This window comes from Lepisma saccharinum, chromosome 21 (assembly GCF_977018435.1).
Source record: "Lepisma saccharinum chromosome 21, izLepSacc3.1, whole genome shotgun sequence".
Lineage (NCBI taxonomy): Eukaryota > Metazoa > Arthropoda > Insecta > Zygentoma > Lepismatidae > Lepisma > Lepisma saccharinum.
In genome coordinates, this window is record NC_139249.1 from 1,069,002 (window position 1) to 1,083,286 (window position 14,285).

The 14,285-nt window shown below is 44.4% G+C and overlaps 1 protein-coding gene across 1 annotated transcript; it reads left to right on the forward strand.

Annotated features, from left to right (window-relative positions):
* The first annotated feature begins 6,227 nt into the window (after positions 1–6,227).
* LOC146004433 (uncharacterized) lies at positions 6,228–11,778 on the forward strand. The gene is made up of 2 exons (XM_083143289.1): positions 6,228–7,715; positions 11,659–11,778. The coding sequence occupies exons 1-2, from the start codon at positions 6,228–6,230 to the stop codon at positions 11,776–11,778; spliced, it is 1,608 nt and encodes a 535-aa protein (XP_082999415.1).
* The last annotated feature ends 2,507 nt before the right edge of the window (positions 11,779–14,285 follow it).

The following is a 14,285-nucleotide window of genomic DNA, read 5'->3' on the forward strand; positions in this document are numbered from 1 at the left end:
CAAGGCCGTAGACAAAATGCATGTCCCTCAGTTCTACAAATGTGTAGCGTTCCATGGTACGGTGAGGATAGTGCCAATTATGGAATACTGTACTGAAGTGCACAGGTGGCACACACACACACACTGGTCACAACGGCTTCGAAACAACGTACTCAATTGTTGTACGTCAAGCACACCATCACCGCACCGGCTCTTTCACTGACACGCTCCCTGACGCTGCACTTCCAATCAGCCCACACGTCCGCACGGCGCTGTGGTACAATCTGCTGACGTTCCTGAGCCACCCGTGCCTGTGCTCTTCACTACCTGACCACTGCCGTCAGGTGGGGCCATGTACTCTGGGGCCTTGTCATCGTGGAACACATGTAGCGTCCTTCATTCTTGCCCCATTCACCCACAACACGTACTTCGTCCGTCTTGCTCGAGCCGGGGAGCACTACGTACGATCGTGTGGTGTTTGTGTACACCAATGTGAGGTAACCCAGCAGTTGAACAGACGTGCATACCCCCACGAAGCTTCATTACACGATTGTCCCACGCAGTTTATCTGTCCAGCCTTGCTCGGCCCGGTCCCAAACCCACGCGGCAGTGTGCGGCTGCGGTGGTGTGAGGCCACGCTTGGTTTCGGAGCGGAAGGCTGCGGCCGAGGAGGGACTCGAGTTGTTCGGCTGGGGTTGCGCTCGGAAGCAAGCAGCCGCGTCAGGTCTGGGAACGGTGGACCTGGTGATCGGGATGGAAACATTCCGACCTCGTCCATTAGTGTCGTCCACCGTACGGAGTGGTGGGGTCCGTACGACACTCCAGCAGCCTTTCGCCCGCTCCCACCCAGCGATGTGCTTCCGGCTTCATTTCTAAGAGGCTGATTGGGCCCCATCACGACGTTTGTTACAACGTCAGTACGGAGTACGTGGTCCTATCTGTACGTGCACCTTTCATTAGCAATAACCTCCTGTGCCCGTAGTTGCTGTGTTTGTCCTGTTGGCGCACGACCTCTGTGTGACATCCCCTCGGTGCTGCTACGGGGAATCCCTCGTCCCGCATTTGTTGTCTCCTTGGCAGGTACCATTCCCCTTCCGGTCCTCTTTCTCTTTTGTTGCACCGTGCTTTGTTCTTGCTGCGGTGTCTCCCCACTGTGTTTTGGGGACTCCCCTTGCGCTTCACCGCCAGCGCCGCCATTTCTGCCCCGAACCATGTACGCGTCTGTTGCCTGTCGAGTGTCACGGGCCACTTTGCTTGCATTCTCCGTCTGTTTTTACATCATACGTCGTCCTCCCGTGGTTCTGCAACCCCGCACTACTTTTCTCGACTGCACTGCTTCAGTCATGGTGTTTGTTTCCCGCTGTGCAATTGTTACTTCATGCTTCATAGCTTCTTTTCTCCCTTCCGTTGTCGATCGCTACCCTTTCCCTTCACTTGTCTTGCGGGACACTCCTATTTCCTTTGTGGAACCCCATGCGCATGCGTTGCGCAGCTGCCGCCTAGTGTTTTTCGGATGGGCGACTTTGGTGTTCCTTTTGACTTCGTTTTTTCCGCCTTTCTATCTTCACTGGTACTGGCTGTACAGAGGTGTGAAGTTCATTTTCACACGTTTTCGGCGTTGTCTAGCTCCTCACGGAGGCATCTCTCGGCAAAGTGGAAGGGGAACTTTCGTCTCTATTTCATGGGAGGTATCTGTGGTTTTCGTTTGTACTATACCTTTAGAATCACCCTGTATACACAAACATTACTCCCTCCAGATTATTAGAAAGTTGTTAGGAACTTTCTAGCAGGTGGCTTTCACTTTCCAACTGTACTTTCACCTAAAAGGTTAAACATAATTACTTTCATATAGAATGTGAAGAGATATTCATATAGAATATTTGCATTGGGGGACTGAAGTTAAAAAAAGAATGGAAGAAGGTGTTAGAAAGAGTGGAATGGACAAGAGAGAAAGAGGAGAGGAGAAGGGAGAAAAATGAAGGAAAAAGAGCGTAATATATTCTATATGAATATCTCTCTACATTCTATATGAAAGTAATTATGTTTAACCTTTTAGGTGAAAGTACAGTTGGAAAGTGAAAGCTACCTGCTAGAAAGTTCCTAGCAACTTTCTAATAATTTGCAGGGAGTAATGTTTGTGTATATATAATGCCCCTTTTGTGTATCTTCTCATGTAACAATTAAAACTTACAGGAAGGGAGGGAGAAGCATTTTAGGAATAGCGAAGAATGCAAGCAAGAAAAAGGAGAACAGAGAAGAGGAAGAGGAAGGGATTATCTACGAAGTGAAATGTAAAGAATGTCAGAGTGTGTACATAGGAGAAACGAAAAAAAGGCTGAAAGACAGGTTGAAACAACATAGGGATGATGTACGACTTAAGAGAGAGAGAAATGCAATTTTTAAACACACGAGAGAAACAGGACATGACATAGAGTGGGATGAGGTTAAGCAGATAGGAAGGGAGAAGAGAATGCTAGTGAGAAAATGGAAGGAAGCCAAGGAAATAGAGAAGAAAGGTGAAGAAGACATAATGAACTGGAATGGGGACTGAAATTAAACAAAGAATGGAAGAAGGTGTTAGAAAGAGTGGAATGGACAAGAGAGAAGGAGGAGAGGAGAAGGGAGAAAAATGAAGTAAAAAGAGCGTGAGATAAAAAGTCCAACCACATTCTATATGAAAGTAATTATGTTTAGCCTTTTAGGTGAAAGTACAGTTGGAAAGTGAAAGCCACCTACTAGAAAGTTCCTAATAATCTGGAGGGAGTAATGTTTGTGTGTATATATAATGCCCCTTTTGTGTATCTTGTTCCTTTTGTACTTGATACAGAGTCGGTTGAAGACCTTGCTAGAAGGTTGAAACGTTACGTTTTAGTTTATGTTTTTAATAAAATAAATTACTGCCTTGGTCAGCATATTTAGTTTTTCATGTTCATGTAAGGTGTACAGGTGCACACATGACATGAAGGCATATGCTGTGATGTGGAGATGAGCTCCACATATTCTTGATGTGGGCCATAGTTGGGATGATGTGATCAGCATCACGCCCGGTCGCCTTTACTCCCCAGGCTTGTCATGGCGCAGTGGTAGCGTCATTGCCTTGTAATCAAGGGGTCCCGGGTTCGATACCCGCTGGAGGCACAAGTGGCTCGGATCCCACTTTAAACTGAAGGTCCAGTGCCGATTAGCCTTACTGTCCATAAAGTGGACTTCAAACACCAATTCAACAACCCAGGCTTGTCCACTGATACGAGGCTGGGTGGGCCTCAGAAACAGGGAAATTACTGGAAAAGCTCTTCGCCCAGATTACTTTCCCCGGGATTTGAACCCGTGTTTTCCGCGTGCTATACCAACTATTTTTTTTAAAGGAAGATCCCTACGCGGCAGGCATCTGCACCCATCAAATGCATACATGTCAATTTTATTCACTTCCCATTTTTCATCAGAACAGACGAACACAAACACACATGCCTATGACGGGATTCGAACCCGGGACCCCTGGTAGCGCGCTGTGCTAACCACTCCGCCACGGAGGTCACAACTGAGCTACGTGTGTGTGTAGTATATAAAATTTCTAGATGCGTGGCTGATGCAAGGGTTTTATGAAAAACTCTTTACGACGACCATGTCGAGACATCAACAAACATGTTCCCGGATCAATTTCTCCACATCAGCGAATGTATAGCACGTTCCTGTATTACTCGATACATAGCTATAAATAAAGATGGACGGTTTGACGATGAACGCAGCCGTGATACGTAATATGATGGCTGAACCACTCCTCCATTTTTACGACCACGCACGCTCCATTTTCATCCACGCATCGACCGCTGCAGGTGGCTTTTCGCAGCCCCGACGTTCCACGTGAAATATGAAGACTCATAAACACCTGCTCGCTAATTAATGATCGGTATCTTCAATTAGCTGGAAGCGTTAAATTCTCTCTGGCCTAATTACCCGGCCGCTCCCTTTGCGATTTATTTATCTTTCTGGATTACAATGGGACGTTGCGTTCCGTCGCGGCCTTCCCGTCTCCCTCTTTGGTCGAGATGCGACGAAGCTCTGTCTAGCGATACTTGAAGCGTGACGTCTCTGCGAGGGAGATTCCATTGCAGGCACTGACTGGGAAGGGGTGGACCTCCCCACACTTGGGTAACTTACTAAAAAGGTAAGTTAACGTTACTTTCCTTCCAAATGTTAACACACCTATTCTCTATCTCTATGGTGCATGATTTTCCCAATGTATCACACCCACATAAACACACTATTGGTGTGTGTGTGTTTATTTATGGTACAGTAAAACCTCGTTAATCCGGATCTAGATAAGCCGGACTTCGCTTAATCCGGACAGGCAAAAGGCAAGGTCTTAAACGTGGCTAGAAGTCAACAAGAGAACTTCCCAAAGAAATGGCAGTCAACCACTGATGAAATTCTGTTTCCCGCAGACTTTTTTCTGTACTGTAGCTCTATGCCCTTTAAATACACCATAATAAACATCTTTTGTTGCTATAAACGGAGATTTAATGCACTTTCTACTGTTCTTTTAGGTTATTTAATTTAATCCGGACTTTCGTTAAACCGGTCAACTTATCCCCCACATTAGTTCGGATTAACGATTTTTTACTGTACTTTACAGTGTTACATGAGCCAACGAGCGACCTTCAATAAAAGTCTAGTAGCACACGTGTAACCGTAATTTATCTGTGGTAGTTTGCCTTCAAGTATGATTCGTTCTAGTCAGGCACAATTATTTAGAACGCGTCGTTTTATTATACTATTAATATCAACTTAATAATACTCAGCGGTGAACGATGAGACTCGGTGAAGTACACAGACTCCTCTCAGGTACAGGGATATTGTTAGGCAAAGACAATATTCACAGCACAGAGAAATAAAACCACATTACTGCCATATGTATAAACTGAAAAGTTTTATTCTTTATTTATTGCAATTATAATGCAACTATACTTGAGACGAAGGCGAAGATTTTGCTTTGTCGATGAATTGACTCAATTAAAACGCATAAAACTCAATGCGTGGCTATCGGCAAGCCTATGATCACATAGACCTAGCTTGCGCCCCGAACTACCACACCAAGAGATATGCAATGATAACTGAGCCAATATTTGCTCTTTAGCCTTTTATTTCCAAATTAATCTTTAGGCTAACTTTATTATTTGACGTAGAATGGTTGCAGTATTGTGTATATCATCAATGCATGGCTATCGGCGTACCTATGATCACATAGGCCTAGCTTGCGCCCCGAACTACCATACCAAGATGTATGCACAACACCGAGGAGTTCTTTTTAAGTTTAAAAGCTTCGTCGATCCGTGGCGAAAAAGTGTGATGATTCTTACGCGATATCCTCGCTTTTATACTATTTTCGAGAACACAGATTAAAGTACAGATGAATCATTCACTATCTACAAAAGGATACTATCAACAAAACTGACATCTATACATCTTTAGAAATACAAATTCGTATAGTGCACTCTTGCAAACATGAAGATACATTAAACTACTCATAACAGAGCATAAAATACAATAAACATTAAACAAAAGATATATATTACAAACAGGGTGCAATATTACATATAATAACAAAGAAATTACGCTTTCTTTTACAAAAATAAATACATTAGTGACATATCTTCTACTGGTGACGTCACATAAAAATGTGGATCATATCAAGTATGGATCGTGAAATGAAAAACGCAGTGAACTAAATGAACATAGTCGTTATCTCAATATTAAAATGTAGTTTAGTCTATTTTACCAATGGCAATACATAGTGATCTGGTGGACAAGAGGATGACAACGGAACGGGAGAAAGGCGCCCGCAGGATACAAACCCCGCCGGGGGTACTGGTGCTTGGGGAGGGGGGTTAGTGAACCGGAAAGCCCAGGAACGTTTCCAGGAATTCAACCCAAGAGGAGATCCCAGGTTGCGGAGTCGAAGCAGGGGAGGCGTGCCGTGACCTTTGGACCCGGCTGTAAACGAAGGGAGCATCAGGCAGGAACCAGGTGAGTTTACGCGACATTTGGGAGAAGAGGGGGTGGGGGGAGGTGAGATTGGTGGCGAACCCCGAGCGTTTTCGAAACGGGTTTTGAAAATTCTTAGCTGGAATGTGGGGGGCTTGCAGGCCAAACTTTCTCAGTCTGAATTCTGTAGATACGTCACCGAATTTGACATTGTGGTATTTGTGGAAACGTGGTTTAGCACGGCGGAGACGCCGCAGGGTCTGGGAATGGTGGGGTATGCCCAGATCATGAAGAGACGGGCTGGGAGGGGGAGGTATCCAGGGGGGCTGATGGTGCTCGTGAAGGAAAGCCTACGGGCGCAACTGACTAAAATAGAGATTGACTGTAATGGGATTCTAGGCGTGCACCTGTGTATAGACAATATTGAATTATGCTTGATTGCACTTTATAACCAACCAGTCTCGTCCAAGTACCACAATGACAGATTCTTCGAGCGAGTAGCTGATTTTCTGCACCTTGTCGAAGATAAATATCCGCAGACGGACGTGCTGTTGCTGGGGGATTTTAATGCGAGAATTGGAGGGGAGGATTGCACGACGAACGGGGAAGAGGGGGGAGGGAGGGTCAGACGAAGCCTAGATCAACAAATAAATGCGGAAGGGAGAAAGTTGCTCAACCTGGCGGAGAGTTTTGAACTAGAGGTCATGAACGGGAAATACGGGAGGGATTTCGAGGGAGATTTCACATTTGTGTGCGAAGCCGAGATGTCTGTGATTGACTATATTTTATCAACTTGCGGATTGGCCAGTAGGGTGGCGGAGTTCTATGTTGACGAGCGGACAGAGAGTCGGCACTTCCCGTTGGTGCTGGAAGTGGAGTGTCCGATCGCGGTTAATTTTAATGCAGTGGCGATTCATTGGCAGAAAGAACAGGAAACCTCGATTCTGAGGCAATATAAGATTTCAGAGGAGGGGCTAGAGTGGTTCCAACAGGGGTTGCAAGATGATATAGCGGTTATGCTTACGAGGGAAATGGAAAGAGCGTTGGGCGAAAGCGAGGTGGAAAGAGGGGTCTCTTTATACTACCACATCATAATGCGAGCAGCGAGGCACATGTTGCGGGACACACGTCAACAAGTTCCCAGCAAGGCTGACACGTGGTATAATGACGTATGTAAGATGCACAAACGAATATTGGATCGATCTCTAAGGCAATTCCGTGCTCGCAAAACTGAGCATTCTAGATTAAATTACTTAGAAGAACGCCGGCGTTACGCGCAAGTTTTGGAAAGGGAGAGGGAGAAGTGGGGGGAGAGGAAAGTGAGGGCTCTTCAGGAGGCCATCCAGGGCCAGGATACGAGGAACTTGTGGCGGATTATTCGCAACCTGCAAGGGAGTCGGTACACAATAGGCAGTATCTCTGCACGGAGCTGGGAGGATCATTTTCTCAAGCTGCTGGAAGGGGAGGGGGGGTCAGGGGCTATTCCAAACGAGGGCGGGTTCCTGGGTACTTTTGTTCCAATCCTTGACGAAAGTGTGTCGAGGCTGGAATATGATGCGGCTGTTCGCTCGCTGAGGACCGGCAAGGCGGCGGGTATCGATGGAATCGGACCAGATCTCGTGAAGGTGCTGAATTGTAACGAGCGATTGGCAGAAACGGGAAGGTCTCTGCTCAACAACATATTCAATAGTGGAACCTTCCCCAAAATATGGAAAACGAGCGTTATTTGTCCTCTTTACAAGGGGAAAGGGGATGTAAACGACACTAATAATTACAGAGGTATTTCTCTCCTGCCCGTGTTAGGGAAAGTATATTGTAGTATTCTGTACAACAGATTGAGAAAATGGGCCGATATTTTTGATAAACTGACCCCCCTGCAGGCTGGTTTCAGGTCCAATTATAGCACTATAGATAATGTTTTTGTCCTGAACACATTGATCCAAAGCAAGTTAAACGAGAAAAGGGGAAAATTATATTTCTGTTTTGTTGATTTTGAAAAGGCGTTTGACTCTATCAATAGGCAAATGCTGTGGGGGAAGTTATGGGACATGGGGGTTTCGGCTAGAATGATTAATACGCTAACGAATGTGTACAGAGGGGTCAAATTTTGTGTCAAATGTGGGCAGGGGGTGGTGTCTGGGCAGCACGAGAGCACGGTAGGCGTCAAGCAGGGATGCATACTTTCACCTTTACTTTTCATTCTTTTTATTAATGACGTTGCTAGCTTCGTGGGAGAAGAAGGAGCTGAAACACCGGAGATAGTCGGGACACCGATACCAATGCTTCTCTATGCGGATGATCTCGTTTTAATATCAAACGAAATACAGGGGTTACAGCGGGGATTGAACAGACTTAAACAATATTGCACAACATGGAAGTTGAAGGTAAATACACGAAAAATTAAAATAATGGCGTTCAAGAAAGGTTATGTTTTCGCAGCAAAGGAGCGGTGGACCTATGGGGATTCCGAGCTTGAAAGGGTCAAACGTTTCACCTATCAAGGCATCACGCTGAGTATGGCAGGGGAGTGGACAAAGCACATCGAAGGCAGAAAGGGAAAAGCTTGTTATGGGCTGGGCAAGGTAGAGCGACTGCAACGGAAAGTCCCTACAGTCAGTGTGAGATTGCTGGACCAAATTTATGAAGCAACGGTGAAAGCAACCCTATTTTACGGCGCGGAACTATGGGGGAGGGGAGGGGGGCGAGTAGCAAATCAGATACAAGCGCGGTTTTTAAAACAAATACTGGGAACCAGCACGAGTGCAAGCACGTGTGGCGTCCTGAGGGATATGGGAAAACATAGGGAGGATGTCGAACCGAGGATGAGATGCTTCAAGTACTGGATGAAGCTGGAACAAGGGGCCGGAGACTCACTGAAAGAACAGTGTCTGCGAGTTCAGATTGAGGAAGGGTTCGCACGCCACTGGGAAAGTGGAATTAAGGACGACTTGTACAGAATGGGTCTGGGGGAACTGTGGGAAGAGGTGAGGGGCGGGAGGTGCGAAACTGGGATGTTGCAAATCATAAGGGAAAGGTTGGTGGACGGTAGCAGGCAAGACATCATGGCAGAATGTAGGGAGAAGGTAACGCTCGTCGCCGCACAACCACCAGGGGTGTGGGTGGAATGGGGGAGAAAACGATACATTGATACGTGTACGTACCAGCAAAGACGTGGATTCGCCTGGTTCCTGCTAGGGGGTGGAGGCAACACAAACTCAAGGGGCCGGACGGTCGTGCCATCTGCACGTTATGCGGCGGAGAGGAGACGAGGGCTCACATCCTACACGAGTGTGTTTGGTCGGCACCCCTCAGACAACGCAAATGGGGGGACAGTGCAAGGGACAGCATTGAGCAGACCATCCAGGCTATATGTAGGGAGGAGAGGAGTGGTATAACGAATGTAAATATCAAAGCCCTGGGCTCCTATTTTCATGCAGTTTGGAGGGAGCGCAGGAAACTGCTGCAAGGAGTCAGTGAAAGTGAAGGGTACGGAACAGCAGGGGCTGAAGCATAGGTGAAGAGTGTAATGTAGTGTTGTGAAAATGAACAATCTCAAATGGAAGAAGAGGACCACATTGCTATTTATATATGTACATAGTATGTAATTATTTTCCAAATGTTTCTGTTTATAAATGTTTCTGAATGTATGATAAATGGGGTGCATGTTTAAGGTCGGGGTGTTTATGTAACAATATTGTAAGATACGCACAGCCGAAGGGCTCGTACCAATATCAATAAATATCAATATCAATATGGAAATAATAATAGATGATTATGGGCTGAAACTCGTAGAACTCTGAACTTTGGTGAATCCACTATGCAGACCATGGGGAAGAGGATAGCTATAAAAATAGTTCAATTTTCCGCCACCAGGTTGAAATGTGGCGCTGTAATAATGTACAAATTTCTTCATCATCTTTCTTATCCCATGCGTCATCGTGGGCCCCTTTCGAAGTCCTTTCGCTTGACGATAACCTCACAATGCAGCTGCACTATTACTACCTTTCTGATAAAACAACTTCACCAGCAATGCACGTTTTTTCTTATTTAATGTCATGGTGATCACTTTCGAACTTTTGTTCAGCACTCACGTTAACTGATTTAGCTGAGTTATTAATTGGAAAGACATTTGTTAGTTGCTGGAAGTTGCAAGAAAATAATCTCTCGTTTATTGCAAGATTGCAAGGTAAAGGCAAATCCATAACCAACAATTGGAGCAGTTTACGTCGTTATTACAACCCATCTAGGATGTACAGCGCCACATTTCAACCTGGTGGCGGAAAATTGAACTTTTTTTTTTTTTTTTTTTAATCGCAATCCTCTTTCCCATGGTCTGCATAGTGGATTTACCAAATTTCAGAGTTCTACGATGCCTCAAACAAGCTACAGAGGGCTCTGAGTTGAGTAACTTTAATTGTGGCCACCCGGAATGTTTCTACGATTACAATGTTATTCCATTGTAAACGCTCGAGGGTGGGAAATTCGAACGAGGACAAGCGAGCGAAAGTTGTTCCATGGAGGACTCTAGTTTGCACACATGTGGAGAACATAGTAACGTCTTGGAGTCTCGTTACGACGCTACGAACCCTCAAAGAATGATACAACCACGCTACACAAATTCATAGTTGCAAGTTGATTTACCTATTTCTACCAATATAAACCCGAGGTGTTCCAGTCGACGGAGCGTCTAACTGAGGCACGTGTTTGATTCCCGGGATGAAATTTTTCAAGCAATGCCCTGTATAGAGCGGCTCTAGGATTCACCCAGCCTCTCATAAGTATCTCGGGGCCGGAGCGAGGTGTTGATGGCATCACCTTCAATCATGATCGAGATGTAGAATATGTGGGGCGTACCTCCATACCCCCAGAAGAGCAGAAGCTAGCCTTTTTATCATTATTACTTCTATCAACATAGAACACATCGTCGTCTACGTATCCATCCAACTTCCTTCTTAGAATTCCTCTCGCGTCCTTTTATCTTTAGTGCCACGTTACCACTTCCTTTCCCAGAAATTCTGCGGAGATGAGGAAACTTTGTAGATCGCAGTAGCTCTTCTGAAAACATATAAAGTAAACACACAGAAGATGCGAATGTTCCCTGTCGTTCACCGTTCTTTCAGAGGAGGGAGAGAAGAGAGATTTCGGTTCTGCGAATCGGAACAATTTCCAAACTGCAAGAATGATGCTTCGTATATTTCTCCATTTCCCCAATCCTGTTCCCACTATTTTTCCAGAACCATCAGAGAAAATCTTTTCCCAAAAAAATATATGCCATTTCGTCGCTAAACTTTTAACAGCCGAAGCACATACTGCTATGTATATATTTTTTCATAAGGTGTGAACATTTGGGGAAACTTACTTTGAGAATTGTCTGCAGAAACGCACCTCAGACCTATTTTGTCTTCTTTTTTTTCGCAACGTGTGCGAGAGATGTTCTTACTGCGCGCCATGAAATATAAAGCACAGCATCACGTGCAACGGCGTGGAACCTCCCAGAAGAGAGGGGGGAAAATACACTTCCGACGTCACACGATACAGGAAGAGCAATTTTTCAGGTCGAAATGAAAATTACCCCTTCTTTACTTTTTCTGGCGGCAGCGCGAAAGGGGATGGGGGGAAACTGCTCCCTTCGGTTCCACAGAAGGCGTAAAAGCGGAGAACGTTCTTTGCAAATTGTTGAGAAATGTTTCTGTGCAGGAACAGGGCATGGACACTCTTGGAAGGAATGGAGTGGATATTATAGCAGCCTTCTCTGATATGAGGAAAGAAGCTTTTGTTGTATATCATCATCATTGGCGCCACAAGGGAGGGGGGTGAACCCTCCTGGAGTATTGAAAGCGCTAAATGTTCTTCCCTTCTTGCCTAGGTTTGTATCTCATTTTCCCCTTTGCTGTTTTTCTGGCTATACTCTGACGCGAAAATCTCTGTATCACCAATGAACGCACGACAGGGAACGGGATGCATATTTCATATGTGCACATTGAAATAGAGATTTGGGACATGTTTGTAATGGAGAAGTTTCTGGTTGGCTGGAGTCACTTGTTTTTCTACTTTGTTGAGTACTTCTATGGCGTGGCTTACAATTTGACTGTAATGTTGAACTTGTTGAAAGCTGAAAACCAGTTATATTTTTCTTTTCCATCTATCATCTACTTTTAATACATTGCTTTCATCTTTTCTACATATTTCTATTACAGCTTCACTTTCACTAAATCGATACTTATCCTCCAACGATTTATTTACATTCTTTCACCTTGTGCTGCCATCTATTTTTCGATTTCAAAACTACTTTCATTTCATTTTGTGTTGTTATATTGGTTTGTAACAACTCTTTTTAAAACAAATAGACGCGCGCTTATACAGTCAAAATTAAGGTTTTGGCGCTACTCAAGGGTTTGACAGATTTTTAAAGTAAGAATTCAAAATGTTTCTTGCTTGCATGTGACGAAAACCGGAAAATGACCCAATATATTTAGTAATTGTATAAAAATTTTCATCAAACGCAACATCTTTCAAATTATTTCCTTTTATTTTCAATATCAAAGTCTATTCGCTTTCCGAATATTGATTACTATTCGAGTGCGTTGTCTTCCCCGACCAGATGGATCTGCTTGTGCTGGGGCATAGTAGTCTGTGGTTTATAAAAAGTGTTCGCCCAAGTCAATGAAAAAAATGCCACTTTCTTATCCTATAAAACAGATATGTAGGTTATCATTGAGGCAGTCTGCTAGCCAATAGGGAGCATTCATGCACAAACCACGCCCCCATCCTCTATTTCAATGTGCACATGTGAAATACGCGAACGGGATTGAGTAGAAGGGAAAGGGGAACTGCAGCTAACAGCGGCTTGCAGGAGCGTGTTCTGCTTCACTACGTCCACTAGCTTTCTCCCCTTTTCTACCATCATGCGCGGCCTTGTTCGAGATTTCCGGGATAGAGTATAGATGTCCACCTTCATTACTTCCTTTGTAAGTCATGAAGTCCTTTTCTTCTTCATTATTCTCTGTCTTGACGATTATCTCTCCCGTTTCTCTCGACTAATGAGCCTCTGGCGTCTAGATTGACAACCAGTATAATCTTCTGTGGAGCTCTTGTTGTGTTCCGTCCATGTGTATTTGTGATCGTCCCTTCATCCTCATCTCCGCGATTAGCCAATAATGTCAGAAAAGCGAAGTAAAATGAAGGAAATTACGTAAGTCATACCAAACCGTTTCTATTTATTTTTTGCCTATACCTCTGTTTATCAGGCCTGTTCAAGCCACTGTTTTGTGGAAGGCTCTTTCGTGTAGGCTGCAGAGAGAGCAGCTGTACTGTATATTGTTAGAGGGTCAGAAAGGCTTCGTCGGTTGCGTTTGTCCAGTGGAAAGCCTTTCTTCATCCGATTCGTGACTACCAGTGCTGTGCGGCATTGTAATGATGGCAGAGGAAACGGGAGAAAGAAGGGTGCCTTCCCCTGCAGTATCTGGCCTTGAGGTGCAGGCGGGAGGCTCACACCGCACGCAACCCTCCCTGGCGTCCACAAGTATTTTTTTTTTAATTTTCTATTTAGCGTCGCTTTTCTGCCACTTTTCGCTAATCGCGAAGATGAAGATGAGTGATGATATAATGAAATTTATAAAGAGACTCGCACACACACATGCACTTCACAAGAGCAAGCAAGATGCTCACGCCTACTCTATATATTTCGTTCGTTTGTTTTTATTTCTATTTCTCTCTCTCTCTCCTTTCCCTTCTTTCTCTCTCTCCTTTTCCCTCTCTCTATCTTTCTCAATCCTTCTCTCTTTCTCTCTCTCTCTCTCATTCTATTATCTCCCTTTCTCTGTTTCTCTCTTTCTCTCTCCTTTTCTCTCTTATTATCTTTCTCTCATTCTCTCTCTGTTTCTCTCTCTCTCTCTCTCTTTTTCTCTCCCTTAGAACATTTCTATGTAAAAAACAACGTCACGAACTCGGTTTTGAGACTGTCCTATTCTCAAATTGTCATGTTCAAAGTTAATATTATTTATGTTATTGATGTTGTTTTAACTTATGCATGTTTGTTTTATATATATATTGTTATAATCATCTTATCACGCTGTATAAAATACAAGAAATCAAGTTGCTGTAACCATAGTAACGAGAAATAATAAGTACTAAAAATGGTGATGGAAGTTGTGAGATTTTCTGCGCCTGTATTGTAATTATTTTAAATATAACGGTTATCGTTAATTACGCAATTTTATTTGCACTGATAATCGTTCTGCAAGTTTAAGCGCAGCGACGGTTATCAAGAGTGGCGACCCAGAAGCCAGGATTGTTCAAAAAGTGTGCAATCTTCTGACAGTGGT

Coding starts and splice junctions, on each gene's coding strand:
- LOC146004433 (XM_083143289.1), top strand. CDS start 6,228: ATGGTGGGGTATGCCCAGATCATGAAGAGACGGGCTGGGAGGGGGAGG. Junction 7,716..11,658: donor TTTACAAGGGGAAAGGGGAT/GTAAACGACACT, acceptor GTTTCTGTGCAG/GAACAGGGCATGGACACTCT.